Source organism: Tetrao urogallus (genome assembly GCF_951394365.1).
Source record: "Tetrao urogallus genome assembly, chromosome: 2".
In the NCBI taxonomy this organism is placed as follows: Eukaryota; Metazoa; Chordata; class Aves; order Galliformes; family Phasianidae; genus Tetrao; species Tetrao urogallus.
The window spans coordinates 108,122,974-108,138,153 of NC_136814.1; the positions used below are offsets into that span (position 1 = coordinate 108,122,974).

General features: G+C 42.6%; 2 protein-coding genes across 3 annotated transcripts in view; one reads left to right on the forward strand and one right to left on the reverse strand.

Moving 5' to 3' along the window:
- SUPT3H (SPT3 homolog, SAGA and STAGA complex component) overlaps nucleotides 1-15,180 on the reverse strand; it is a gene marked incomplete at both ends in the record, with an annotated part of 256,234 nt that overhangs the window by 212,972 nt on the left and 28,082 nt on the right. The window lies entirely within an intron of this gene.
- RUNX2 (RUNX family transcription factor 2) overlaps nucleotides 12,452-15,180 on the forward strand; it is a gene marked incomplete at both ends in the record, with an annotated part of 149,122 nt that continues 146,393 nt past the window's right edge. The window contains one exon of the mRNA XM_079532799.1: nucleotides 12,452-12,509. Within this exon, the coding sequence (XP_079388925.1) occupies nucleotides 12,452-12,509 (58 nt within the window). The remainder of the gene's footprint in view (nucleotides 12,510-15,180) is intronic.

The following is a 15,180-nucleotide window of genomic DNA, read 5'->3' on the forward strand; positions in this document are numbered from 1 at the left end:
ATGCACCAGAAAACACAGCATTTACTCGTAGGAGATTCCATTAAGGGAGTTAAATCAACTGCAAGATGCTAGCACTCTTCTAAACAAACACGCCACAGTGCTGAGTGGCGGAGAGAGTTAAAACACAAAGGCAGAAATCATACTCTTACTTAGCCTTCAGCTCAGTGTACTTTCACAATAAGACATCAGGCAGTCTTCTCTCTAACTCTGGGAAATTGCTGAGGACTAAAAACTCTACTACACGCAACAGGGACAAACTCAGTCTTCATGCTGGCACTCCCATGACCTTCATCACTAGCATACGAAAATCCCTGAAATGAAATGAATTAAATTTATTAACACGAAACAACAGAAACAACTGTTTCTTACTTACAAATTTCCTACTTACAAATATATCCTCATTTCACAGCAGGAACTGAAGAACAGAACAAATTACTTAACTTTGAAAAGTTTCAAACAGAAGTCTGAGTTTCAACCCCAAAGCTAAAGCCACATCTCAAGCATCAGACTACAGCCAGTTTCCACTGAAGCATTTTACAGCTATCTTGCCCCTAAAAAACTGCAGTAACTTCAACAGAATTAGTCCTGATTTATGGGTAAATGAAAGGAATAATCAAGCCAAGAAAAATGCATGCCAAATTCAACCGACTAGCCCAAAGCCAACAAAAAACACTGGTGAAAGCTTGGGTTGAAAATTGTAAGATGCTGTGTTTAAGCATCTAACGACGACTTTTATTTACTAATGCTACAGAAGGACAGAATCTGTTGAAACACTTTTGATTTTTTCATCTTTAAATACACTATAGGCAGTACGTTGATGAACTAAGCAAGACTTCAGGCACCGTTAGGAGATGGGAAATTAACACAATAATGTATTTTCAACAGAAAATCTGAGGCTTGTTTTAGAGCAGGTACCGACAGCTCCCAAATTCAGACCGGGAATCTGTCCACACCTCTGTTACATCATTTGTAAAACAAATTCAGTTGTTTAGCTCCTAAACAAACATGAAGGAGGATATAAGAGCTAATAATACCTGAAAACATAGACTGCAGTATGCTCCCTTTAATTAAGACTATTCAGTTATCAAAGTGAAAAGCAGCAGGACAGAAAAGGGAAGAAACCTTTTCTCAGGGCTGTTTTAATAGTTTCTTCTCTTTTCATAGAGGTATTCTGGAAAAGGAGAACTAAGCTGATGGCCTTCTATACAGCCATCAAAAGAAATGCCAAAAAGTAAAAGTTTACTTCATTGCAACGTGCTTCTCACAGTCTAACAGGAACAGTGGTTTTGCTGTTCATAGAGTCCTTCATCCTCCACACTTAGTTATGTACACTACCAGGATATCACAGCTAACTCACAGCACGTACCTGCAGCATCCAGAAGTCACTTCAGTCCCTCACCTGGTTAAAAACAGTCATTTTAACAAAACAGCACCCTAAGTGTGTGCTACAGAGTAGTCTAGAAGTTTAGGCTTTGTTTTTTACTTCTAAATCTCATTCTATGTATAACCTCCATAAGTAGCTGTCATAGGCAATAACATACTCTTCCCAAGACTAAAACAACATGAAAGTTGCTTTTAAAGTATTCTCACGATGTGACAAATGCCACAGAAGAGCTCATGACAGTTGGTAATTCTTCTAATCAGGAGGGTTTGAAGATGGCAGGCAGCCACACAATGAGCAATGAGGGGCTGCAAAAAATCACTGAGTAACTGACTCTGAAGTGTGCAGTATTCATTCCGTGCAATTGAATCAGGAGTTCTGGGGGAGAAAAAAATAATTCAATCAGTTAACACTCTATTATAATGCACCAAGTACAGCAGGGCTAAATATCACTCAAAACCTCTGGCATTTTCGATTTGGTTTCATCGACTTATTCATCCAGAATGGAGTTTAGGTGAATTTGCATCTTTAGCAAAAGAACACAGATAGGAATGGGAACAGACTGGGACTAGTTCTACGTGCAAGCTGTTCATGTTCTAGCTTTCAATTAGTAGCTGAACTTATGGGCAATCTTCATTATATTAGTTGTGTATCATTCACATGTCCAATCCAGTAACAGTTAACTAAGAAAGCTGAAGGAAAAAGCATTTAAAGAATTAAAGCATTCTGTAAAATCTGTGGATTCTTAAAACGTGTGGGCATAATCATGGCATGTAATGAATGTTTTACTCAGTTTATTTCAGTTATTCAAAAGGGAAAATGAACTTGAATTACTGTAGCTCCTGTACAGAGATAAAACTGATATTTTCTACCCACATCAGAAAATAAGACGACTGAATTCTGTTCCGTTATGAATTGGAATCATTCGTCAATTAAAAGAGAAGAAAAATAAATCACGCTGAAACTAAATGACAAACCAAATGCTACTCCACTGCAATTTTGTCCAAAAGACAAGTGAATTTGTTATTTCTTCAACCCTTTGATCATTCTGTTTAGCTTGTCAGGATGCCACTTACTACTGCAAATAGTCCTTGTCTGAACAGACTGGTATCATTTTCCCGAAACTGAAATACAAACATTCTGCTGCAGAGTTGCTTCAAACCCACACGGCACAACTGCACTTAAAGAGCAAGAAAGCGCTTTGATTTTCATAAGAAAGAAAACTTTTCACCTCAAGTTTGAAGAGGGGAGAACAATTACAAATCCTACAGAATAAACAGAGTGGAGATGGCAAAAGAACACTGCGTTTCAATGCCCCACACCAAATTATTGTGGGTTGAGGTTTTTTAAGCTCTGAAAGATAAACTCTACCAATGGAGACAAAATGCGAAGATAAAGGTTGTCTCATTCCACAGAGCACAGAGCAGGCAGTCGGTGCAGAGGGCCCACCTTAAAGCACAGCCCATCCGAACGAACGCAGCTCCTGAGAAGCCACTCTTCCTTCAGCATCGGGTTTTGGCAAAGCAGAAAAGCTGCCCGTAGCGCTTCTTGCTCTGACAGAAACATCTGGTAGTGCAGATCTCTGCCACAGACTGTCCGAAATGAAAGCAAGACGTCTGGCTGTGCTGGCAGCACGATTACAGAGCACGGAATCCAAAGGAGATAAATGTCACAGAGAACACATCGGAACTGACCTCATCTAATGCACTGTGTTACAAAGTAGGTGGCAGATGAATTAATCTGTAACGTAGAACCCACTTTCCTAAAATGCAGCTTTTGATAAAGTAACAACCTTACAGAATCACGCAGAATGATGAAAAAGCCCACAGCACTCATCCAGTCCCAACCCCTGCTGTGTGCAGGTCACCAACCAGCAGCCCAGGCTGCCCAGAGCCACATCCAGCCTGGCCTTGAATGCCTGCAGGGATGGGGCATCCACAGCCTCCTTGGGCAACCTGTGCCAGTGCCTCACCACCCTGTGTGTGAAAAACTTCCTCCTCATATCCAACCTAAACCTCCCGTCCCACTTTAAAACCATTGCCCTTGTCCCATCACCATCCAACCTTGTTAAGAGAAGTTTCCTTCTTTGCAGATTTTTTAATTTTAGTGTTCTTGTTCCAACATACCGTTATTCCAATCACTACTAAGAAAGGTGCCCAAAATTTATTTGAGTAGTTTAATGTCCACTCAGTGCTACAGTCTGTCACTACACATAATGCCATCAATTGGCAATACTCAATATTCTCTAGGCTGCCCACTGTCAACTTTTCACAGAATCACATGGATAGAGATGGAAGGGACCTCAAGGATCACGAAGCTCCAACCCCCCTGTGCCATGCAGGGCCACCAACCTCCCCATTTCACAGCAGCCCAGGCTGCCCAGGGCCCCATCCAACCTGGCCTCCAACACCTCCAGGGATGGACGGGGCATCACAGCCTCTCTGGGCAGCTGTTCCAGCACCTCACCACTCTCACAGCACACAACTTCCCCCTGACATCCAACCTCCAGCTGCCCTCCCTCAACTCCAAACCATTTCCCCTGGTCCTGCTGTCATCTCCCCTTTCATCTTTTGTATGCCATCACCACCTCCAGCACAAAAACACAGTTCCATTCTGTTTCACAAGTCCTGGTAAGGCCATGCTTCTCACTCAAGTCCCAATCAATCAAAGACTGAGGAGTCCCATCAGTTTTATTTTACGCTTTAGTGTGAGCCCTACATGGTGATCCCAACCCCTTCAAGTTACCAATGCAAAGAACTGCAAGCAGTTCCTCTCAAATAGCTCAAGTTCTCAGTACCTGACCCCAAAATCCTCTACAGTGTCAAGTGGTAGATCCAGAACGTGTGTCTTGTCTTGAAGAGGAACCCATGGTTCTTGTAATTAGAGGCTGGCTGACAAGTTAAAATCATCCATGCACTCAACAGCCTGTGCTCAGCAGAGCTGATGAGTTTGGGTGCCTACTACAGACATTGCTTAGGGAGATAACAGGCATGGTGGTGGATACTCCTGCAAGAAATAATTATTTAGCCCTACAAAAAGAACAGAAATAATTGGCTGAAGCAAAAAATAATAGTCTTAAAAATTACACAATATGCACAACATTTTATCCACAGAGAATATTTCCTCAAAGCTTGCTTTACTTATCTTAGAAGTCACAGGTCTGGATTCTGGCAACCCAATCGCAGGGTCTCTCTGAAAACCACTCTGCTCCCTCACTTGTGGGAAGGGAAGGTCAGGGAAGAAAGAAGTGAAGGAATGGTCGTAATTCATTTTTGTGTATTTTCTTTATTACCACCACTCAGTTCCTCAGCAGTCTGCTACTCGGAGCGTGACAAAAACAACTTTTAACTGAATTGACACCTGCTAATTTGATCATCAATTAATTCGCCTCTCATCCGCTTTTCAACCCTCTCATGAATGATCTTCAGACCCCTTCACCGAAATCTCAAAGCGGATTTTTAATTACAAGGGCAAATTTGACTTTTCAGAAGCATGGAAAAGTAGCTGCAGGTATTAAACACTGCCTGCTTTCTCTTGAGGATGTGAAAAACCAACGAACCGACTCTCCAGTAAGGAACGCACCGCGTGTCAGCAATGTCATACAAACATCTCCCACACTCCTCAGCATCACTGAGGCTGATTTGGCTCCCGTGCTCCTCAGGCTCCGCAGTGCAGCACTCAGCTCTTCTGGAACGGACTGAACGCAGCGAGGCAGCTCCTCCTGTCTGAAATGCCTTTCAGAGTGCACCGGTTCTCACTTTGCACTCCAGACTCCCTGACAACACGGGAAACGATACGTGCTTTTTGTTCTTCATCCTGCTCCACTTTCTTCACTTCCCCTCACCTTCAATATCCCTCTATACAAAAAAGAAGCCATACTGTTGAAAGAACTTCATTCAATAACAAAAATAGGTTTTCCAGCTCCCCTCTTTTAACTCTTATTCCTTCCATCTTCCTCTCATCCTCTTTTCAACTTTCTCATGAATGATTTTCAGCTCTCTTCTCACTATGGATTTTTCATTACAAGGGAAAGCTCAGACTGTTGCGAGGAAACAAATTCAGGTATTAGATAAGAAAAAATGGATGTGGGGAAATAAATGAGAGAAAGGATCAAACTGGTGTTGCTAAAAAATACTGCTTCTGGCAATGAGGATCTCAGACTTACGTAAATATAATAAATTAGCACGGAAGCATTTCAGCTTGCACACGTTACATAAGGAAATAGGGCATTTTGGTTTTCCCCCCACCAGTGATGGAGATGAAGCTGGGCTGAGCAGGCATCACACACAACTCAAGTAACCAAAAGCACCAGGCAGACACACAAGTGGCAGGCAGGCATCCTTTGTACTGCAGCGAGCAGAAAGCTCATCACGGAACTGAAACCAAGCACTCTCCCCTCTGCACGAAATTCTTCCAATCACTCGCTTTTATTACTGTACATTCTATGAGTTATATATGTATATATATATTTCTTAAATGGCTGCATTTATTTAATTGTATACTGCTCAAGGCAGTGACTATTTCCTTAATTGTCTGTAAAGTCCACTGCTATAAACAATGGTAATATGCAATACTAAGTAATAAAAAATGTGAGTAACGTTTCGTCAAGGAACAGTCACGCATTAATTATGCAAGATTATCTGGAAAATACAGAAATAGGGGAAAAAAACATGTTGTTATTAATCCATAACCTAAAGCATCACTGCCCAATGACCGGTTTAAGATATTCCATTTCAGTGTTCTATTTAATTTCTCTCGGGGTATTTAAAAGCCATCTGTTCTGGAAGTTACCAAAAGGCTTTACTCAGAAATTCGGCAGGGCACAACCTATTTCCCTACTGTCAGTTAAGCACACAGCATTCCAAATCCACATTACGAAGCCAACTGTTGAAGCAGACACTCAGAATGCAAAGATTATTCTACACATTAAAATATACATGAAAAACACCATCCGGGAGTTACGACATAAATCAAAGGCAGATTCTACATTCACTACTTAAGAACTACACAACTTTTAAAAATCGTTTTTATTACTTACTGAGCTCATTTCACGTCTTTAATCTACACTCTGCTGCAGACTTCTACACAGAAGCCACTGAAATTGGTATGATTTTAAAACCAGAAGCAAATTCTTATTGCTGAACTGTGCCCCTGAAAACGGGCTCGAATACGGAAACGCTGACACCAAATCTGAACAGCGAATAACCTGCCTTCATATTTCTTTAAAGCTGTTCTCTGATCTCGATTGAGGTCCGAAAGCAGCGTTCGTTTTCCAGTGTAAACGCTGTGCAAAAGCTTTACAAACGTAGATCTAAATCTGCAACTGCCATTACTAAAATAAATGAAAAATCTATAAGCAGCAGTGAAACTGGCATGCAAATAAAAGAACTGTCAAGACATATTGCCTAAAAATAAGCTTACAATAACTATTTTAAAGACTGTGTGTGGTCTTACCCATACATTTTGGCAAGATGCACTTTCTCCAACCACAGCTAGATTCATCCAAAAGCAGTGGCACTGGAGAGTCTCTGTCTCACCTGTCAAACTTGAAGAACGTTGTTCAGCAGACCACCATGAGTCCATGGATAGGATCCACAGCGCTGCAGCAGCTGTTCTTGATAAGTGCTCTTTAACTACAGAGGCGAACACTTCAAAAATGTTCTGCAGGAGGATCACCCTTCATACACATCCATTTAAAAACCAAAGCAAACCGAAATACATCTAGAACAAGGCTTTGGGGACATCCGTAGCAAAACGGCATCAGTGACCCCAAAGAGATCTGTTTGATGTTTTAAAACTCTTGCTAAAGATTCAAGATTATTCAATTTGCCTTAGAAATTAACTCAATTTGGCTTCCTCTCAGAAATTACTAGGTTGCAGGCAACGAAATAAAGCGACAAGATCCCAACACTGTTTCTGTCATGTAGGAAGGTGAAATGTCAGCTCCTTTCCCACACGGCCCCAGGAATACTTGCAGCCCACCCTGCAGATGGGTAGAGGGGCAAGAGAAGCCTCCACTTGTGGAGCTACGCACCAAGAGATTGTGATGAGCAGAAAATCCCAGGGAGAAAGCTTATCTCACACCTCCCTGCATAAAGTAACTCTGGCAGTGATTAAAAACTACGTAATCATTAATTTCCATTGTGATGTGATAATTTTCTAAAAATAGGTCACTGCTTTTAACTGCTGAGATCCAGTCCAGTTTAACTACTGGTGGCATTGTATCCTAACAGCCAGAAGGGCTCTGGAGAGATTACTTTCACTTTTCCCTAGATATATTTAGTGTACTAACTAGCGTAGTTAGGATATTATTTTTCTTTGGTTTTGTCAGTAGCATGTTTGAAATAAATTTTATTAAGTGGTAGTGTATGTAACATTGCATTGTGGGTAGCAGTTTCCTGCCTTAACCTAGCCACATCCTCAGCTGTTATATGAGACAAGTTTCCCATATTTTCTGCAAGTTGGCTTAAAAGAAAAAAAAAAAAAGAGAGAAAAAGAACGGAGAAAACAGCTAGGAGGTTAGGATGATCAGAAGTGCCATTTGTTTAGAGTGTGTAACATCTAATGCAAAGTGCCTGCTCTATTACTGTGCATTCCACAAGACACGTAGTTGAGCAACACAAGGAAAATACCACTTATCAGAGGAAGACATCTGAGCAGCAAGAGATTAGATATTCTGGACCACGAAGATGCAAACTCTAATCCAGAGCTGATCAGGGACAGAACGTTTCACTGGAGAATGCCTTCCTTTATTATATATAGAAGTGAGAAATCTGGCAACTCAGGATGAATGCAAACCGTGCGCTGCCACTTGCTATTAGCTGCTGTGCTCAGTCATAAAGAGAAGATGAGCATCCTGTTTATTTGAGTAAAAGCTCGGTTTCATTTGTCCATCAGTAGCCTGAGTCTACGGTACAGAAAAGCTGCAACTTTTGCTTATGCTGGATTTGTAGCCGTATATTTTCCCCCCTCTTTCTGGTTCATGGTTCCAGGTCCGCATACTTCAAACCACATCTTATTTTGAGAAAAGCTGTAAGGTAGAAAAACATCCTAGAGAGAAGGCAGAGGAATTCCAGCTGTCCCACACTACTCCTTGCATCCCAGTAAGCAGCATCTGACAGAGAGTGAGAGCTGAAACAACCCCGATGGTATGATGATTTTAATTACAGGGCAGTTTTAGCTTTTGCTTTAATTTGTTAGCACGTGTGTCCAGCAGCATGTGGAGCTGCTGTGGAGCTGCTGGAAACTTAAGGCCTACAGGATATCCAAGTTCAGCAACAGAAATCCCATAAAATAAACTAATATTTTAATGCTAAGAGCCATCCAAAAATACAGTGCAATCACTCCAAAAACTGTACCCTCTTACTGAGTTAGGAACACAGCCAACGAAAGAGCTTTCTCTCCTTACAAATATTAATACTGAAATGCTGCTGTAACAGAAGCAGATGCTTTAATACCACCTGCAATTAACACTTGCATCTTGCACTATAACAACTGGTGAGTTCTCATACATGCTGTGCAACTTGTAAACAAGTGCAGTTTAACAAATTTGTCATCCTATCAGTATAAGCAGAGGATTTCTACCTCTCTAGCTGTAGGAAGAAACATTTAAGTACAAATAAATTTCATTTTCTGTTCCCATACCATGTGAGCTTGGAGGGACAGAAGGCAAAAAGCTTGAAGATAAAGCATGGCTAACAAGAATCTGAACGTATTTCTAAGAAGTGAGAGATGCAACAATCACTTAGCATTGCACTGCAGTCGACTATTTCATTTGTCACCAAGATGAAGCTCAGAGTTTACCAAGGAAATTCCTTTGCATAATACTTCCTTTGTCAGCACCATTGTGACTCAAAGCATCCCCAGTGAGACTCACTGGGCAACTCTGACTTTTACAGAAGCACCTTTTAAACAACAGGCTGCAATCAAAGCACTGCTTTACACGGTGAATGTTGGGATCCGTGCATCTGCTACACTGGAATTGCACACTGTGCTGCAAGGCAGTTCTGCAGGAATGAGGTGCACAGTGCTGATTTATTATGTCTCTCCACTGCCTAGTAAAAAGGGCATTTTTAATCAACAGCTTCTGCAAACTACGTCTCATTTAGCCCATGATACCATTTGTTCTTCTCATGCTAATGTATTTTACTTCTCTAGATGAAGAGCTCACAGCCGTGGTCCTGTTCTTGGGATCACAGGTGAAAAACTGTGTACAGTAAATAGGAAAAGATCTCCAAGTTATCATAGCAAAACAAAACGTAGTAACAAAATCAGAGAATCGCTTTGCACACAATTGAAAACATCAAAAAACAAATGCGGCCTGTGAAAAGACGGAGCACTGCAGTGCAAAGAACTGAAAAATCCAGAGCTCTGCAGAAAGTCTGAAATTCAAATAGGAAAGATGTAACTAGGAATAAATTCTGAGGTCTCAACACTCGATCAACTGCATGTAAGGGAATGAAAGTACCTAAGATCCAGATTCAGTGGTCTATCGGATGACAGCTCTGCGTTTACGTAGCACCCAAAGGGAGCAGGGCTCAGTGCACAGCTGCGGCCACACAGGGCTGCGCTCACACCAGGAGCTCTGCAGGTACAGCAGGCTGAAGCCTCCACCGCCCCTCACTGCATCAGGAGCTGCTCAGAGCTGTAGGCAACTCCAGCACGCTCTGTTTACATGAAAACATCGCCCATCTTTGAATCATTTCAACGCACTTTGCTTCTTTCCACTCGTGTTTTTATCCATGCTGCGAAAATATAGAGAAATGCAGAGGAAGGCACCGCCAGAAGAATGAACTAGCACTCATATCAAAGCAGGGGATGGGTGATCAGCAGAATGCTGCTGCCTCATTTTAAGATGGAATTCTACAAACACACCAGTTTCTACTAACTTTCCAGGTACTGCATTAGGACAGTGCAATTAACCCTATTATGAATGTCAGGAAAGTACTTTTTAATGTATAGGGTTTTAAGCTGCTCTGCTAACTTTCTGATAATGAAAGCTCAGGATGCCCCAGCTGTCATTTCACCCCCATGTTCTATCCAAGCCTGCCTGTTTCTGGCCAGGACAGCCGAGTGCCAACAAGGGAATGCAAAAGGAAGGATGGCAGCTTCAAAGAGACAGGCTTTATGTTACAAATGAAAGCTGAATGATACCTAGAAAGGTTTTGATGCCATTCTTCTGCTCCCAACAACGTATGAAGCAACAACCACAGTAAAAACTGTTTGGCCAAAAGCAGAAAACACAGCGCCTGTGTGATCTGAGCAGGCTCAGAAGGAAAGCCCCAGCATCGTGTCCAGAGAGGCAGAAAATAAGATACTTTCTCCAAGATGTTTCCAATTTCGTTCTGAATCTGAGTGAGCAAATCAAGACTACTAATACACACTGTCTGTGCACATTATTCCTTACTACGCACAGCATTTTGCAATTTATTTCAAAGCCTCCATTATAAACAAAAAAATACTGCTTTTGTTAACCCGCTCCGTTCTGCTACAGTAAAGACTTATATTACACAATCAAAGTCAAAGTTACAATATGTTAAGTATATAAAAGATATTATTCACACATGCACACATATGATACGAAGCATTTAAATCTGACACATGCATCAAATTTATGTTTCATTTTAAAACTAAGTGTTAACATTAACTGGCGAATAAAGTTATTTATAGTCTCCCCAAAAGCCCAAACCTGCTCCGTCCCTCCTCAACACAAGCTATAATAAGCGATTAGCAGAAGGGCAATCGGAACCTCCAGCTTACGCAATGCCTCTATTCAATCCCAGCCATATCTGCATTCGAAAGCATCACTGAGAGCGCGGGGCAACCACTGGTGATGTTCCAAGGACAACATATTGCCCCGGATAGGAAAGCAGTGCGAGTGCCCTTGATGCGCGTTCCCTAACAGCGTGCAATGTTTGCAGGCAGGTAAGCAGGGCAGGCGGCAGCGCGGATGTGCAGAGGGATGGGTGCAGCCCTAGCCCAGCACGCAGCCGGCCAGCCGACCTACGCAAGGTACCGCTTCTCACAATGAGTTACAGACCTGCGAGGAGAGGAAGACAAGGAGAAAAAGGAAAACAGAAGGAATCCAGCCACCCGGCAAATGTGAAGCAGACCCAAGAGCGTGATGCAATCCAAAGATGTAAATTACTGTAAATCATCACTGTTGTTCAGAATTTCACACAGCCGGTTGGGCCAATTTTGCTCACTTTTCCACAGGCACAAGAATGGAAGAGAGAAAGAAAAAAGGAGGAAAAAAAAAAATAAAAAGAAAAAGGAGGGGGAAGAAGAGCGGGGGGAACCTGAAGTGAGAGCACACATAGCGCTCTGCGGTCCATATGCTTTAACTGTACAGAAGTTTGGGCTCTTACAGCATTTTGTACTCCCTCCAAACCCTCATGAGTCACAAAAATTAAAAAGCTATATCGCTCTGGATGCCAGGAAGGGCCTGACCACGGGCCTTTTGTCAAAATAAAAAAAGGGGGGGGAGAAAAAGGGGAAAAAAAAAAAAAAGGGAGAGAGCAAGAACAAGCCCCAGTGGTAGGCAGTCCTCTGCGAGTCCTCTGATGTCACGAGCCACATGATTCTCTCTCTCCAGTAACAGTGCTTGCAAAAAAAAGGAGTTTTAAAGCTTTTGCTTTTTTGGATTGTGTGAATGCTTCATTCGCCTCACAAACAACCACAGAACCACAAGTGCGGTGCAAACTTTCTCCAGGAGGACAGCAAAGAAGCCTCTGGTTTTTAAATGGTTAAGCTCCGCAGGTCACTACCAGCCACTGAGACCAACAGAGTCAGTAAGTGCTCTCTAACCACAGTCTATGCAGTAATAGTAGGTCCTTCAAATATTTGCTCATTCTCCTTTTTTTTTTTTCTTTCTGTTTTGTTCCCTCGCTTTTCACATGTTACCAGTGCTACCCAATTTTTTGACAGCAAAAAAACCATCTCTTGAGTCTATGCGATCCAGAGACGCTGCAAAACTAAAACGAGGTCTGGCTATGGTTTGTGTTTGCAGTTTGAGGATCCAAGAGGCATTTGCACCAGGAGGCGAAAGCTCTGCCTGAAACGAGAGGGACTATGGCATCAAACAGCCTCTTCAGCTCCGTGACACCATGTCAGCAAAACTTCTTTTGGGGTAAGTGCTGCGCTACCTCCGCTTCTGATTGCCGCTGGTGGAGCTTTGTGAACAACGCGGGGTCCGGTGATGGGAACAGAACGGTGCTGGATGGGATGCCAGGGTGGGGAAACAGTGTGCTGGCTTTTCAGGGGGAAGAGCACAGGCATCATAAAATGAAACGGTGCTGATGTGGGAATGGAGAGGAATCGGAGCTGCGTGCAGGGCTGGCAGCAGGTGTGCTGTGCCTGCGCCGCTGGGAAGGTCACGCCGTGCTATCTGTGCTGGCACTGCTACAGGGCTCAGGGAGAGAGGCAGCAGCATCAGGGACAGCTTATGAAGGGCTCTGGTGCAAAGCGTATCCTACAGGTTAATGACTGATAACTTCTAGAAGGCACATGTTTCGTGATGTAGCACTGCTTGATGGAAGTGAGCAGCACATAGCATTTCGCAGCCTCCTCTAACCACAGCTGCCCCTTCGCTGCCCCAGGCATCCCATCTCAGAGCGTGTGCAGCAGATGAAGTTATCAGTGTAGCTCTGTAGTTCTTTGCCCTCGTTTCACAGCAAAACGCGGTTGTTTCATTTTTAATATCTTCATTCTAAAGCAAATCCTTCCCACTGCACTTGCTATGAGCGGGGCAAAACATTCATGCATACGAGTATTAGCTTACGAAATTCAAGTTATCTAATTTAACATGCTGATGAATTTAAGCTTTAATTGAAAGCGGGGTTTAAAAATCTCTGTGGAAGAGCACTGCCAAATATCTACTTCAATAGTCAGAACCGTAAAAACAGATCCCTTTGAGAAATCAGATTTGTACACTGAGGCACATTTGTGTGCACTGCATCCATTCATGCCCACAACATAATCATAAACACACTAGAAAAAGGCTCCTTCCTTGCGGCTCATTTTGAAAAGCTTCTTCCTTTCAGATATAGTTTTAAATTCAGTACAAAGCATCTCAATTCCAAAATATTAAATAACAGCAACACAATTGTGAGTGATTTTTCTGCGTGTAAAGTGAAGTTACGTTTTAAAAGGCGTCGGGAAATACTGTATTCTAGTTGTCTTTGAGCAGTGGTGAGAAGTGCATGCAAGATCTTTTTCAAAGCATCTCTTACTGGCACAGATCAGGAAAACTAACAGAAAACTCTGAGAGATGGAGGAAAAAGAAATCTGAAAACTTACAAGATTTTCTTAATGGTGTCCATCATGTTGAAACTAGGTTGGGGCTGCAGTTAAACCTATTGGCTTTCCTCCCCTGCCCCCCTTGTAAGGAAAACAATGCTAGGACCACTGGCACTGCCCGCATCCCAGTGAGGCTCACATTGTAACGAAGCAGTGAGTGAAGTTCCTCTTACCCCTCCTACCTCCCCCACTTTGACTGGTTCCCAGTAAGGCACTCAGAGCTCTACGACTGCACACTCAGTAGCTCCGTGTAGAAGAGAGGACAGACTATTTCTGCCCATAGATAACAGAGGCAATAACAGAACTTGCAGCAGCTCAACGCACAGAACTGAAATCCTCACACAGAAATGGCAAGCAGCTTTCCTGCTAAAGCTGCTGTCTTAATGAAGCAGAGGAGAAGTGTAGCCAGACCACATTATCCCAGTGTTTACAACAGGAAATACAGTTTACATGTATAGGGACTTTCTTTTGCTTTTACTTCCAAAAGAGATTAGAAGAAATTTAGTTGGCTAAAATTATCAAAACACGGAGTGCTGACTGCTTAATTCATCTGCTTCTGATCGTTCCTTGAGCGAGTGAAAGGGATTGTAGCACGAAGAATCATTCTTACCCCTAAACCTCACTAAATCGGGTTGGGTACAAAAACGTACAGAAACAAACGCACAGAGCAGCAAATCCCAGCAATACTATCATAGGTAATCAATAGCTCTTGCACTTCAAACAAAAGAAACAAAAAGCTTATGAAAGTGAGAGAGAGCACATTAAAAACTGAGACCAAAAGCCCGAAGTTACACATCAGTCCCCACCTCCCAGCCCGGCGCAGCGTGCTGTTACTCTCTGCTATCTCTCAGCTTCTCCTCCTATTCCCATCACTGACTTCAGCCTGTTTGGGACCGCTGAATTTGATCGTGCTTTTCTTCAAGAAAAAGCAATGAAGAAGCACAGTGATGAGAAATAATAGGGAATGAAGACAGCGCTGAGATTAGCTCACATGGGCACTAAGCTGCGGCTGCATTCACTGTGCTTCACGTTGCTGCGTGCTTTTAGAAAGGGAGACAACAGTAGGGAAGAGGAAGGAGCCCTTCCTGCTGACCAGGGACGCAGATCCCTCCACGTCTCAGTGCATCTCAGCTGAGCAGGCACTGTTTCAGATCCAGAGCAGCTCTGTATTAAAGCAGTTTGCACAGGCTCGCAGCACATCGTGTCCGTAGGTGGAAATGATCTCTTGACATTTTAAATACGGGTGCATCATTTCAACCAGAGTATTCTATTTGTGTCCTGATCATCTTAAAAAAAAAAACGTCTCAGAGTACACACTGTGCAAAATATGAGCAGCACATCAGAAAATCCAGTAAACACTGTGTAGATGAGATGCTTTAGAACATACAATAGTTCTGAAAGGCCTCCCGTAAAAGTTACACGTGATAAAAAAGCATTTCCAATTGTGCTGAGTGCATGCAAGAATTTCACTGAGGAATGTGAAATCAGATCAAGGTTCGGCT